This window comes from Narcine bancroftii, chromosome 3 (assembly GCF_036971445.1).
Source record: "Narcine bancroftii isolate sNarBan1 chromosome 3, sNarBan1.hap1, whole genome shotgun sequence".
Classification (NCBI taxonomy): domain Eukaryota; kingdom Metazoa; phylum Chordata; class Chondrichthyes; order Torpediniformes; family Narcinidae; genus Narcine; species Narcine bancroftii.
In genome coordinates this window covers 276,486,011-276,501,470 of record NC_091471.1, presented here as the reverse complement: position 1 = coordinate 276,501,470, position 15,460 = coordinate 276,486,011, and the positions used below count along the sequence as shown (strand labels likewise).

The following is a 15,460-nucleotide window of genomic DNA, read 5'->3' as shown; positions in this document are numbered from 1 at the left end:
GATGAGGGCGAGGCAACTGACCCCCATCTTAATCTTTTACAGGACAATGGAGTATTCTGTCTAACTACATCATTGTGTATGGTAGACGTAAAGCATTGGATCGGAAATCAATTCAAAGGATCATCAAAACGGCTGAGATCACTGGGGTCTCCCTTTCCCCTGCTGACATTTACCAGGAGTGATGCTTAAATAGGGCTCAAAAAATTAGAGGACCCTTTACCATCCAGCACACAGCATCTTTGACCTACAACCATCAAGAAGGTAGTGGAGTACCAAAATCAGGATAGACCAGGCTGGGAAAAAGATTCTACCCACAGGCTGTAAAATTAATGAATGGTATCCTGTAACCAAGTAAATCATCCATATATGTATATGTGCATAGAGAATGAGAGAAAGATTTTAATGCTGCAATGCTGCTTTGAAAGCGGCTCAACGAAAAGATAAAAATTGAACTTACCTTTTTATGGAGTCTGCCTCCTGAATCGGCCTTCAGTTTTCATGAAGATAAATGAAGCTATGTAAAAGCTGGACAATACCCACCTTTATATTTGCTTCTCTCCCCCCAACCCCCCCCCCATTAAAAAGGCCTAGAGAGAGCTAGAACATGTGCAAGTTACTTGTCACAAAAGTCCATTCTTCAAGGGTGCTTCATTGAATATGAAGTGCTAAGCCATCCTGGGATCACTGAAAATGGTTCCTAAATGTAAATGTGTTCATTAATTGCAAAACCTTCAAGGCCAGTTGTAATATCACAGTTTTATGAGATCCACACTGGAGATGGCAGAAATGGCCTATTGTAGTGGGACACATCAGGAACATGAGAATAAAATTAATGTTAACAGTGAAAGGAAGTGCGCTCAACAAAAGGCATCACCGTTGCTGGGATGGAAATGTGGAGAATGCAATCAATAATTTAAAATGTGTAGGAGTAAACATTGACAAAATAGCTATAGGAATGAGAGTTGAGGTTAAAAGTAAAAGTATCCAGTTTGAACAACAGGAAGCGATGAAAAGTGAAAGAAAATTAATTGTCAATTAAATGCCTTAGTTTTTCTCCCGAATGGATTATTTTGTCAACTTTATTAACACTTCCAAATTGAGGGGAGTAGGGAAATAATTGTCCTCTTAAATTGTATCCTAGCAAATTGAATGAATTAAGAGGGTATATGATACTGCTCAGCTGCTTTTTTTTTTAAATCATGTATTCTACATGAAGATATAGAACAAAGAGCAGGCAGGCTGGGGAGGAAGAGCACAGCTGAACAGGAAAATGGTGATATTTGGCCATGGATAGGAGGGCAGCAGAGGAAAGGTGAGAATTTATCAAGGGAGGGGTGTGGTTCTGTGAAAGCTGAAGGAGAGACAGCACAAGCAAGACAGCAAGAGAGGCAGAGAAATGGTGAGGGGAGAGAAGGGGGGGGGGGGGTTGCTAATGGAAGCCACCTGGTTGGAGGGTGCCCAGAAAGAAGATGAGGTGTGGTTCTTCAATTTTGCAGGTAGTCTCAGTCTTGCAGTGCACAAGACCACGTACAAACTCGTCAGCATGTTATGGCACAAGCATCAAACTTGAAAAAGGGAGGAACCAAACTTGCAAAAACACCACAGGCATTGCACAAAATCAAAGTGTGCAATAGAGGAAATAGGGTATGGTGCTGCAATACAAACACAAACTCCTGTAATGCTTCATGATGGAGCATTGCTGCACACAAAATGGTGGTTCACTATTTTTGCAAAATTGATTTCAATTTTACAGGCATAATCCAACAGGACAACATGGAACCTACAAAGAAACTACTGTGCTGCACTTGCCTCATGGGTTCCAATATTAGTTTATTTCATATTTTTATTAGAATTAGGTGATAGGCTCTCACAACTTAATATTCGAGCATCACTCTTCTAATATCACAAGAATACTTTTGTTTTAAATTTATTTTTAATTGTATTAAAAATACAGCATGGTAACAGGCCCTTCCAGCCGATGAGTTTGTTCCACCCAAATAGCCCAATTAACCTAGAACCCTCATACGCTTTGAAGGTGGGAGAAAATGGAGCACTTGGGGAAAACCCACACAGACTCCTTGCAGACATGGCTGGATTCAAACCCCAGTTGCTGGCACCGTAATAACGTTGTGCCTAATGCTATGATAACCTAAACATGATTTCTGTAATGAAAGGTCATAATATTCCCACTAACTTCAGTGTGATCCCACCACCAGTCATATCTTCTCCCCTGCCCATTTCTATCTACTTATCACTGTGATCATTTTCTCTGAGATTCCCTGGTCTGCTCTTCCACCCCGAAGTTACTTCCAGCTGTAATTGCAGAAGTGTAGAACTTGTCCCTGAATCTCCATCCAGGACCACAAACAGACCTTCCAGGTGAGGCAGAACTTTCCATGCACATCAACCAACCTCATTTATAGCATTCGGTGCACCCATTGTAGCCTCCTCCAGGTTGGCGAGATCAAAAGCAGATCGAATGTTCGTTTTGCCAAATACCTACGCTCTATCTATGGGTCTAATCTTGAACTCCCAGTAGCCAACCACTTCAATACCCTTCACCATTCCATCAAAGACATGAACAATCTGGGAGGCACAATTGCCAGGACCAAGCTGGGAGCATCTGCAGAATGAAGGGACCAGTAGCGATGGGAACATTGCATGGGCTGCATGGTTAGCACAATACTGTTATAGTGCCAGTGACCTGGGTTTTAATCCACGTGCTCGGATTTCCTCCCATCCTTCAAACCATATGGGGTTTGGTAGGTCAATTGGGTGGCATGGCCCTATTCTTTGGCTTGGCTTTGCGGACGAAGATTTATGGAGGGGGTAAAAGTCCACGTCAGCTGCAGGCTCGTTTGTGGCTGACAAGTCCGATGCGGGACAGGCAGACACGGTTGCAGCGGCTGCAGGGGAAAATTGGTTGGTTGGGGTTGGGTGTTGGGTTTTTCCTCCTTTGCCTTTTGTCAGTGAGGTGGGCTCTGCGGTCTTCTTCAAAGGAGGTTGCTGCCCGCCAAACTGTGAGGCGCCAAGATGCACGGTTTGAGGCAAGATCAGCCCACTGGCGGTGGTCAATGTGGCAGGCACCAAGAGATTTCTTTAGGCAGTCCTTGTACCTTTTCTTTGGTGCACGTCTGTCACGGTGGCCAGTGGAGAGCTCGCCATATAACACGATCTTGGGAAGGCGATGGTCCTCCATTCTGGAGACGTGACCCACCCAGCGCAGCTGGATCTTCAGCAGCGTGGACTCGATGCTGTCGACCTCTGCCATCTCGAGTACTTCGACGTTAGGGATGAAAGCGCTCCAATGGATGTTGAGGATGGAGTGGAGACAACGCTGGTGGAAGCGTTCTAGGAGCCGTAGGTGATGCCGGTAGAGGACCCATGATTCGGAGCCGAACAGGAGTGTGGGTATGACAACGGCTCTGTATACCATGCATAATATCTAAGTATATGTCTGACCTCAGCTTCATCCATTGCCAGAAAAGGTCAAACATAATCTAAGTACATAACATTCCTCCAGTCTTAAACCTAAAGGCACAAAAACACCATTTATTTTCTCATTTTTGGTAACCCCCACCTCTATCTCATTCCACTGCTTCCATCTTAAGTTTAACTAGTTCTTAATTTTCTCCTAATCCCACATGATCTCCACCTCTGCCACATTCTGTCCAATACCCCATTACCTCTTAGCTCCTTGCCAATTCTTTCCACCTCTTGATATAATTTTTATATCTCCCCTTCCTTCTAGTTTTGATAAAGGATCTACCCCTGGATGCTCCCTTACTCCGAGTTTCTTCAGCAGGTCATTGTTTATCATAAAGTCATAGAAGCAGGCCCTTTGGTACACCATAACTACCAAGCACCTGTTTACACTAACCCCAATCTAACTCCACTTCAATTTTTAAATTTTAGAGATAGTTAAAGGAGTTAAGGGTTATGGGGATAAGGCTGGAAAGGGGTACTGATGGTAGCGATCAGCCATGATCTGTAAAATGGCGGTGCTGGCTCGACGGGCCGAAGGGCCTACTCCAGCTCCTATTGTCTATTGTCTTCTGGCCCACAAGCTCACAATGCCCAAATGCACCATGAGGCCAATTAACCTACTAACCCCATACTTCTTTGGAGTGTGGGAGGAAACCCCACAGACATGTGGAGAACAGACAAACTCCTTATAGAGGACACATGATTTGAACTGGGTCACTGGTGCTGTAATAGCATCACACTAATTGTGCTGCCTACATTCCTATCAACTTCTCCAAATTCAAACACTTCCCTTCACATTAGGGGCAATTTAGAGTGGCCAAATAACCAATCAACCTACTGAACCATCTTATGTGGGAGGAAACTGGAGCCTCTGGATGAAACAGTTCAGGAGAGAAGGGGGAAATTCTACACAATCTGAACTGAAGTTGCGCTTGAATGCAAGTCACTGGAGCTGTAGGCATCAAGTCCGCTAGCTGTGCCACTCAGATATATTTATACAGAGCTATGCTCTACACCTCTATAAAACAAAGGACTAAAATCTAGTACAGAAGGGAATTAAATTTAAGATGCTGTTCCTTTTACAAAATGCATGGTTGACATTTGGGGCAGCACAGTTGGCATAGCGGTTAGCGCAATGCCTTTACAGTGCCAGCAATCGGGATCTGGGTTCAAATCCCGCACTGTCTGTAAGGAGTTTGTACATTCGGTGTCGGTTTTTCTCAGGGGTTCCAGTTACCTCCCTCCATTCAAAACATACCAAGGGGTCTATTGGGTGCAAATCGAGTAGCATGGACTTGTGGGCCAAAATGGCCTGTTACCATGCTGCATGTCTAAATTTAAAATTATTAAAGCAGCACAAAAAGCTGTAGAAATTCAGGGATCAGGCAGCATCTGTGGAAGACAAAGACAGTCTTGGCCCATTACGTTGACTATTACCTTCCATGGATGCGGCCTGACCAGCTGAATTCCTCCACCATTTTGGGCATTGCCCAGTCTTCCAAAATCTGCAATCTTTCTTGTTTATCTCAATTTGACTAAGATGAACCAGATTCTCAGCTCACCTCCAAATTTTATTACTTTCATGGTTCAAACCAAAAATCTAATATTCCTTGCAAATGTTTTGTTATGGCTGCTTTTAAAAGTTATAAAAATTGTCTGAAAAGTTTCCATGCCATTAAATCATGTGATACATCTTCTGAATATCTGATCTATGATATTTTCTTACCATTGTGAAATGTGCTTTCCTGGGGGTTGCCTGGAAAACTGATCATACCTGCCCCCTAGTGGCATTAAGGAGTTGAAGTAATAGTGCAAATATTACAGAGCAAATACCATTGAGCATTTAAGACCAGGATGTATATATGCTAAAGTGAAGAAGAAATTAACTGTGCCGCATGCAGATGTCTTTCACGGTTAGATATTTGGTGCCTGGTGATGAACTTGGCTAGGGTGCAGTGTAGGGATGGGCTGTAGTAGAGCAATTGATAAAATGCTTCTGTGCACATTAAAACAAATCCAATATTACCCACTTCTACTGATCCATATCTTGTTCAAATTAACTTGGTGCTTACATCCTCCAGATTTCCAAAAAAACTGTGCATGCACATGGTTGCTCCAGATTCTGATCATTCAAATGCCAATACAAGCAAAATCAAAGTGAAATATTTTGTTTTATTTTTAAAAAAAGCAATGAAATAAGACACATACAGTTATAGAACTAACTGAAAAAAAATCGGGGAATTAGCACAAAGCAGTAACTTCAAATTTTTCAATGTTTCCCTTCAGTCTGCATTTTCGTACCTAGAAGAAAGAGTGATTATTATTGCTGCTGTCCCAGTTTGACTTGTTAATTGTAAGAGTTATGCAAAAAGAGAAGACAAAATAGTCTATGGATGAAGTCCAAAATTTGGCATGCAACATCACTGTTCTGACATCTTATTTGTTCTGAGCCTGAGCTTCTCCCAGCTTACATATCACTAATAGCCTGAATAGGAAGGAGATTGATCTCGGAAGCTAAACAAGCTCAAGCCTGGTCAGTATTTAAGAACACCAGGTGCTGTAGGTTTCTGTGAGGGGCACTGGACAAAGTGGCGACTCTGTCAGCCTTACAGTAGATAAAGTTAAAAGAATTTCATGTATGTACATTCTATTATGTAACAATAATGGAACTTTTACCTTTACCACTTGTATACTAATGAAAAAAAAAAAATCACCAAGCATCTCTTTCACCATCAATAATCCAAATTAAAGCCTGATACATCCCTCACAATTCTGTTATCCATCAGGAAATTTCAAAGCCTTGTCATAGCAAATGTAATTACTCCATTGTATTACATTTCTCCATGACTTTAATACAATCAAGAGGTCTGCACTGATGCATTTACATTATTGCATTTAGCAGGCTGGCCAAGATTAATGATGCACAATACCCAGTGCACAAGCCACATCTGATGGTCTTGTAATATTTTTCCAGTGTTCCCTAAAATCTGGCATGGTCATATTGGGGACGAGAATGGTGATGTATCTGGTCTGTAAAAGCTGTTTAAGCACATGAATATGAAGGGGATGGAGGGATATCTATCAGGTGCAAGCAGCAGTTTGATTTAGACATTGTGTTCATCGCAGACACATGAGCCAAAGGGGTTGTGCCTGTGCTGTACTGAATTAATAAGTGTTTGTGTGCAGCAAGTCCTTTCAGTTCCTCTCAGCCAGTTCATTCATACTTTCAGCCACTGCACAAAATAAGAAAGGAGTACAAAGGGACTGAGGTTTTGCTATGGTACCCCACTGGAAGAACAAATGCTTGAAAGGGAATACAGCAGTCTTACAACAATGATCCCTGGGATCTTGTGAATTTACTTTATAATGTTTGCACTGTGACGCTACCGAAAAACACCAAATTTCGTGACTTGTTCATGACAATAAATTCTGATTCTGAATTAACTGAGAAAGGGAAGAATATATGCGATAGCATTGTACTTCGCAGACTCAGAAACATTCAGGGCAATGTTTACAAAATTAAGGAACAATCATTTCCATTGCTTTGATTAAGTTAAGATCAGGGGATGGTGACTAGTTGATGAAAGAAGTTGGAAAACTTAAGATAGGAGCACAGACCAGCCATGAACTCACTGAATGCTAGGGCAGACATGAGGGGTAAATAGTTTATTCCACATCTTTGTTTTATACATTTCCAAGTTATTATCCGAAAACATTTGGGCAGAGTTCGATTCTGTTCCTTAGAAGTATGAAACATTTCATCTGTGCAATAACAATTTGAAACACAATAGCATACAAGCAGAGATTCAGATATGCTAGTGTTTAGACATTTGGAAAGGCAGTTCTAGCAATAACAAAATGAAACTGATAGGATTCAGCTGCAGTGGGGCTGGGGTAGATGCTATGAATGTGGAGGCTGGTGGAAAGGATAACATAGGTCTACCAGTAAAATCTATTTGATGGTATTTTGCCTACAATGTAAGCAGGAGCTCCAAGGAGGATACAAAAAGCAGAAGAAATAAATTAGCAGGTAAATATTTACCAAAAATACCTACGAGATGTCTCACTGTACTAGTCTGTACGTGATGTACCTTCCTGCAGTCTCACTGGGTCGTATAATTTTCACCACCTATGTAAAAGAAAAAAAATGCACACATTTACCAAGTACAATGAAGAAACTAGAAAACCCTATCTTCAATTCAAAAAACTGAACATTTGCAACTAACCTGGCCTCTTTTCAATCCAAAGTACCTTGCCACGGGATCACCTGCTTGTATTCTTGGCAACTGGCTCTCTTTTAACTTACTGGTTAATAGTCTTAAGGTGAACAATGGTCATGTAACAACATTAAAAGTTACAATACTAGTTTATTGCTGCATAAATTTTGCCAACATGTTAAAATGACGAAGTAAGGACTGTATTTAGGTACTATACCAAGCACTCTACCCTTGGGCATAAGATGAAACTCCCAGTTGCCAGTTATTTTAATTCCCCTCCCCATTTTCCCACCAATACATCTGTCTTGGCTTCTAGTACAAGCACAAAGCTGGAGAAACTCAGTAGGTCAGTGAACTTTACATTGCAAAAATAAAGATGCATAACCATTTTCAGGCTTGGGCCCTTCAAGGTACAAGCAAAATAAAGGCAGCTGCTCGAAGTACAGGTGCCTGCCTACATTTTGTTAATACCTTGATGAAGGGCTCAAGCCTGAAATGTTGGTTATGTATCTATCTTTGCTATATAAAAGATATAGAATTTCTCCAGCTTTGTGCTTGTACTAGAAGCCAAGACAGATGTATTGGTGGGAAAATGGGGAGGGGAATTAAAATAACTGGCAACTGGGAGTTTCATCTTATGCCCAATGGTAGAGTGCTTGGTACAGTACTGTCTGTACACTTTTGTGTTTTACTCCTGGTTTCTGCCAGGACAAATGCAAACTTGAGGAACAACACACAACATCCCTCCTGGATTGCCGAAAACCCAAGGCATGAACAAAGAACTTTCCAATTTTAGATCATTTCCCCCATGCCCCAATCCAGTTCCACAATTTCCATCTGTACTGCTCCCATTCAAACCTCTTTCCCACCATTCGCAACCACCCCCCCCACCCTGCTTTATTGATGATCTGCCTATCTCTCTACCTCTCCAACTTTCATGTGTCTTGTCTGTCATCACCTCCTGTTCCCTCTTTTTTTTTAAAAAAAAAATGCTTATCTCCCTTCCCACTTTAGATTTGATAAACAGTTCCAAAGTAATAAATGACAGTTTATCTCACTGAGTCTTTCCAACTTCTCGTTGCTTGCTCACAGATTCTAGCATCTGTAGTTCTTGTTTCACTGTATTATTCTTTGATTTATTTGACAAATATCTTGATAATATGCAACTATTTTAAACTAGAATTTAATTTTATTGTAAAATAATAGTATTGGAAAAAATGTGATCATATCATATTCAAATCATAGATCTAATCATATTCTCACAATTAAGCATATCGGAGTTTGCAATGGAAGCAAGGAAGAATGAGGGGAAAAAACAAAAGATCACAAATTCTACATCATATGATAGGTACACTGTTCCAATTTTTTTTAATAAATCACATTCTAATCACATCATTAAATTTGGTTTTCAAACTGATTGTTGAAAAAGTACAACCCACAAATTATTACTTTTGAATATCTACAGTTTAACATTTTGTTAAAGGATACTATCGTGCCAACAGCTCTGTAACTTCTTCCTTAGTCATCACAATGTGTTCTGGAACAAGCTAAGGTACACAAGTGGATTCAGTTAATGCATCAAAGCCACTTAAATTGACTGAGCTCTTCAAAGACATTCTCTACTATGTGCCAAATGACAGACAATTTTTCACATCACTGGATGGAAATTGCAAAGAACTCTTCATTTGCAACATTTTAAACATTTAGGTTTAATGACAGCACTTTTTATACATTACTTACAATATTAAAGGGTGATGCAATTTCTATATAGTCAAATCAAAATGTATACAAATAATCTTGAACAAAATCTGGAATGTGAAACTTAATTACATATGAATTGCTTGATTATAAATTTTAAACTGGAGCACAGGGGCAAATAAAGAAACAATGTCTTTGTCCCAAGCATTATGAAGGGTACTGTATCTGCAACCCAAATCCTTTACTGGAGTGAAAATTTCAAATATATTTTGATGAACAAACTTCCTACCTCTACATTTTATGCTTTTATTGTCGCACTTGAGTGTTTATTCTAGTGAATCAATATTACATTCAAGCAAAAAAAAAGTACAGGTATAAATATAATGGAAGCAAAGAAAGGCATTGGCTCAGATATTTATCTTCTTGGTTAGTCCTGAAAAGTTGAAGATGACTTCCTTCCAATACATGCTTTTATCCAATTCACATTTTAAAAAATGTGACTTCTCAACCTTTATTTTTGCCATGGCCCTCTTGGGATCCTGCTCAGTTTAGGGTCCCCCTTCCTTGTGAAGCAGTCAATTTTAGTTGGTTTCTTCAGTACTTCTTGCCTACGGTCACATGATTTTTAAAATATATATTCTTTGGCTTGGCTTCGCGGACGAAGATTTATGGAGGGGTAAAGTCCACGTCAGCTGCAGGCTCGTTTGTGGCTGACAAGTCCGACGCGGGACAGGCAGACACGGTTGCAGCGGCTGCAGGGGAAAATTGGTTGGTTGGGGTTGGGTGTTGGGTTTTTCCTCCTTTGTCTTTTGACAATGAGGTGGGCTCTGCAGTCTTCTTCAAAGGAGGTTGCTGCCCGCCGAACTGTGAGGTGCCAAGATGCATGGTTTGAGGCAAGATCAGCCCACTGGCGGGGGTCAATGAGGCAGGCACCAAGAGCTTTCTTTAGGCAGTCCTTGTACCTCTTCTTTGGTGCACCTCTGTCTCGGTGGCCAGTGGAGAGCTCGCCATATAACACGATCTTGGGAAGGCGATGGTCCTCCATTCTGGAGACGTGACCTACCCAGCGCAGTTTGATCTTCAGCAGCGTGGATTCAATGCTGTCGGCCTCTGCGATCTCGAGTACTTCGATGTTGGAGAGGAAGTCGCGCCAATGAACGTGGAAGATGGAGCGGAGACAACGCTGGTGGAAGCGTTCTAGGAGCCGTAGGTGATGTCGGTAAAGGACCCATGATTTGGAGCCGGACAGGAGTGTGGGTATGATAACGGCTCTGTATACGCTAATCTTCGTGAGGTTTTTCAGTTGGTTGTTTTTCCAGACTCTTTTGTTTAGTCTTCCAAAGGCGCTATTTGCCTTGGCGAGTCTGTTGTCTATCTCGTTGTCGATCCTTGCATCCGATGAAATGGTGCAGCCGAGATAGGTAAACTGGTTGACCGTTTTGAGTTTTGTGTGCCCGATGGAGATGTGGGTGGGCTGGTAGTCATGGTGGGGAGCTGGCTGATGGAGGACCTCAGTTTTCTTCAGGCTGACTTCCAGGCCAAACATTCTGGCAGTTTCCGCAAAACAGGACGTCAAGCGCTGAAGAGCTGGCTCTGAATGGGCAACTAAAGCGGCATCGTCTGCAAAGAGTGGTTCACGGACAAGTTGCTCTTGTGTCTTGGTGTGAGCTTGCAGGCGCCTCAGATTATATATATATATATTATTCTTCGTCCGCGAAGCCAAGCCAAAGAAGGATATATATATATATATATATTTCTGTCCACCCTCCCCCCATAAAATGTTCTATGGCCCCTTGGGGGGGGGGGGGGGTGGGGTAGTGGGGCTAATACAGTCCCCATTCTGCAATACAGTTTCAGCAGTCATAAGATAGGAATTCCCATATCCTGGCACATTGTTTCCAATAAGAAGTCAAGGATATCCTTAAAGGATTTTCTCTGCTTGGCTCGAAACTGCATGATGGAGCACAGAATAGAATTTTAGTTTAAGGATGAAAACACTTCCAGAACATTAAACATTATGGTGTTGAATTATTAATGAATGTACAGCTAACAGGAAAGGGATTTGACTATACAAACAACTAAGCAATTTGACATTGCAGGAATATACTGAATACTTAAAATCTATTGGATGGTTTAACCCTTTTTTTTTAAAATGAAACCAGTTGGGTTAAATTTGTCAGATAATTTAAATGCGACTAATGATTGATAGAGTTTCAAATTAAGTTTCAACTCCAAATAAGATTTTTTTTCCAACTTACCTCATGTTCTGTGATATTAATTAGAAGTTCCTGTTGCAGAAATTGCTCAAGAATATATTTAGGAGCCATGTCAACCAGAGACTAAGCAAAAAAATAAATCAAGTAAGATTCATTAATATTTAACTCAGCCGTAAAATATTTGTACAAGTTATTCTACAACATCTTTTTCTTGCTGTGTTTGCTACTTAAGCTTTAAACAGGTTACTCATAATAATAACAATAAAAAATTTTGTGGAATGATTTGCAGTTGTTTCATAATTTTACAGCATGTTGGAGGATCCTCATGTAAAGGGAATCACAGTAACATATTTGAAGTTGACATTGACTTCTTTAGGAAATGGGAAGAAGGGTCTGTTCTCCATGATATGCCATAAGTTGACCAATGATGGCATTCATGAGAAACAGGACACTGAGCACATTTTACTGTGTCTTCCTTTCATTCATTCATTTTTGTTTATCTTGAATAGATATTAAGTGTATTGGTTAGAGCAGGGGTGTCAAATTCAAATTCACGGAGGGCCAAAATTAAAAACTTGGACTCAGTCGAGGGCCGAACTAAATATTTATTGAAAATTTTCAACAACATCTGCATGTTTTCTCTTCTTTCAACACATGTAATGTTAAACTTTAGGAGGATAATGTTACAGGTCAGGAGTAGGTGGCTCAAGTTCACCCTTTGCTTGACCTGAGGGAAACGTATTTGGTCCCTGTGGAGATGTAGTCAGCATTCACAGGCTGTGTCCATTTTGGCCTGCATCAGGACTTAGCATTTCCTGCTCAATCCTCAGGCTCTAGGCCTCTATTCACCCTCGACCCACCATCCCTCTACCTGACCAGTCCTTTACCCAACCTCTACTCACCCCTCACTCCACTCGCTCTGCCTCTACCCACCCCATCCTATACACACCCCTCTACTGCCTCTCCCCTCAACCTGTTCCTCCCTCTACCCATCTCTCACCCTCTAATCACCCCTCCCCTACTCGCCCTGCCCCTCCCCTTTTACCTCTTCCCTATCCACCCCTCCTTCTACTCATCCCTCCCTCTAACTGCCCCTCGCACCACCATAACTTCCCCTGCCCATTACTCCTCACCTACACCCTCTGCCCACCCCTGCTTACCCACCCACTCAGGCCCAGCGCGCTGCCGATCAGCTTTTGCAGACAGCCACCATCTCTCTTCACGTGCAGGGCCGAACCAGCCAGGCCTGGGGTCCGCGCGGGTGCAAGCACTGAAGGCCGTGGCGACCGGGAGAAGCACACTCGTGCCGTGGAAGGGCCATCCGGTGCCAGTCGCGCGGGGCTCGCGCTGCCCGGGGGCCGTGCGCAGCCTGCCATGCCTGTCGCGCCGACAGGAAATCATAGGCGCTCGCCAATCCGCCGCACCGCTCGACAGGTGGGAGAAGTGCGGGGAGCTTTCCAACTGGCTTGCCGGCTGATGACAGCGACAGACTTCTCGTGTTACAATTTCTCGTGTTACAATGGGGAAGGATGTGCAATGAAGGGGGAGGATGGTGGGGGTGACATTACCAAAAAACAGCATCGGCTCTCGCTGCAGGGCGGGCCACCTCTAATACATTTTTGAAATGATCTTGCGGGCCAAATATAATTATATCGCGGGCCAAAGTTTGACATGTGTGGGTTAGAGGATCAAATAGAACTGAAATTTGGTTACTGGACACTGGTAATTAACCTCACCCAATTTCTACCATAGCATATATTTGTTATTTCCACACTATTTTGTATAATTCTTTCCTTTTTTTTCTATTACTCCTCTCACACATTTGATAATTATAATTTAAAAAGTAAAAATAAAAAAAATTATGTAATATATACAAGTTGAGACTTACTTGTTTTGCTGATGGGGTCATCCCTTGCTGTACCACAATGATGGCCCTTGTAATATTTTCTTCCTGCATGCGCTGGCAGTACATTTTAATGGTTTTAATCCCAACTTTGGGCTCCTCTGAAGAAATAAAAGTTGATTTTTATATGCATGCAAATTCTCCAACACACAATTGACAGGAAGGATTTCCAAGATTTCTATTTACTATATGCTCCCATTCCAACAAGAATATTCTTAAAATGAATTGAGAAATCTTCATCACATTTTGAAGTATAGAGATGAGTACAAAGCATCATAAAATAAATGCAAAGAAAAGAATTAGCCTTCTTTATCAGACAAAAGGTGTATTCATATAAATAACTTTCTTCCATGCTATAAATTATAATTACACCCTGGAACTATTTAGATTTTTAATCCATTGTTTTGAAGATGAATTATTTATTTATCAACTATTATAGTGAATTAGGATTTAGTGTAAAAGGCCCACATCCACCATCCAAATAGGTCAACATGCTATTTAGTTGTTGGCATATTGCCTGGCAGCCAAGTTGAGAATATGCATATGGATGCCTCCATCTAGGTAGGACTGCTATTCCTAACTAGATCCCTCAGACTCTAGATTGGTAATTCTACAGAATACACGGCCTTTATATCATTTATTTCTACTTAACAATGGGCCAGAAGCTCCTGTGACAACGTTGATGCCTCCTATTGCATTCAACTCTAGTCCTTTAACTAAGAAAGGACATTCTGTATATTTTGGCATATGTTGAGACTTGAAAGATCAAAAAGCACTCAAAAATCAGGGGTGGACATACACCATATACAAAAATGAGACCTAAAAACCATGATATGGAGGTGTACCCATGCGAAAGAGCTAGACTGACGTGTCTTAGATGAGCTCTCCATGAAGAGTTCTAAAAACACCGTTTAAAAGTTTAAAATTAATTTTTCCACTTTGGATGAACAAAATGAATACTCAGAAGCCAAGACAGCAAAAAACAAAATCGGAAGAGACACCGATTCAGCCAAGAATTGTCAAGCGAAAGCCTGGAAGGGAGTGGCACAAGAACAGTCTTGGGACTAACTGAGCCTGGCAGTGCTGGGGTCCGGGGGGGTGGGGGGGGGAAGAGGGGAGGGGGACAGTGCGAGACCGGAATATAATTCTCGAGAAGATGGATGCAATTTAAGGAGTCAATTGATGATTTAATGGAGCTAATGGACCAAGTGGAATTTAGCGGTGAAAACGCAAGAAAATATGAAAGCTTTGGAGGAAGACACTAAGAAATGGGATTTGGATAAATAAGCTATGCTGGATAAGATCGACCACGTGGAGAATTTCAGCAGACGTAGGTCATGGCGAGAACATACAAACTCCTTACAGACAGCTGGTACTGTAATAGCGTCACGCTAATCACGCCAACCATACAGTGGTCAACTGCACTATTCTGGACAAAGAAGGTTAGGGGCCAGAGGAGTAAGTGATGAAAGGAGCACAGGTGATTTCCCCACTAAGACAGAGGCCAAAAGTAAAACCACAAATAATTGTTTACCTGGAAAAAAAATGAACATCTGATCAGTGGATCATCATTATGAGCAACAAGCACAGTCAGATCAGATCGCCTTGGCCTTCCTTCGCTTGGCTTATCGCCAAATTGACCTCTAAATTCATCCAGCGTCTGATCCAATTCATCCTGCGTCACTAAATAGCCACGATCATGGCAAAGCTGGAAATTACAAAGGATAACAATTTTTTTTTTTTTTAAACTGCACCTTCCCTCATCAGGATTGTTGACACACTGGAGACTGCATTCTTGAATCAGGAGAGATTCACACAAAATCAGAACTTGAAGTGAACCTTTAAGATATGTTAATTTTAGATTTTTTTTTTTTTTTTTTTTAAAGACATACAGCAGTCACAGGCCCTTTCAGGCCACAAGCCTGTGCCACCCAATTACA

General features: G+C 41.5%; 1 protein-coding gene across 1 annotated transcript in view; it reads right to left on the bottom strand.

Moving 5' to 3' along the window:
* Positions 1-5,638: 5,638 nt before the first annotated feature.
* The window catches only part of LOC138758812 (DNA-directed RNA polymerases I, II, and III subunit RPABC1-like), a 12,310-nt gene continuing 2,488 nt past the window's right edge, over positions 5,639-15,460 (bottom strand). Inside the window, 8 exon segments of the mRNA XM_069928200.1 lie at positions 5,639-5,787; positions 7,542-7,615; positions 7,713-7,791; positions 9,192-9,250; positions 11,660-11,740; positions 13,506-13,621; positions 15,055-15,081; positions 15,084-15,228. Coding sequence (XP_069784301.1) covers positions 7,550-7,615; positions 7,713-7,791; positions 9,192-9,250; positions 11,660-11,740; positions 13,506-13,621; positions 15,055-15,081; positions 15,084-15,228 — 573 coding nt within the window. The 3' untranslated portion in view covers positions 5,639-5,787; positions 7,542-7,549.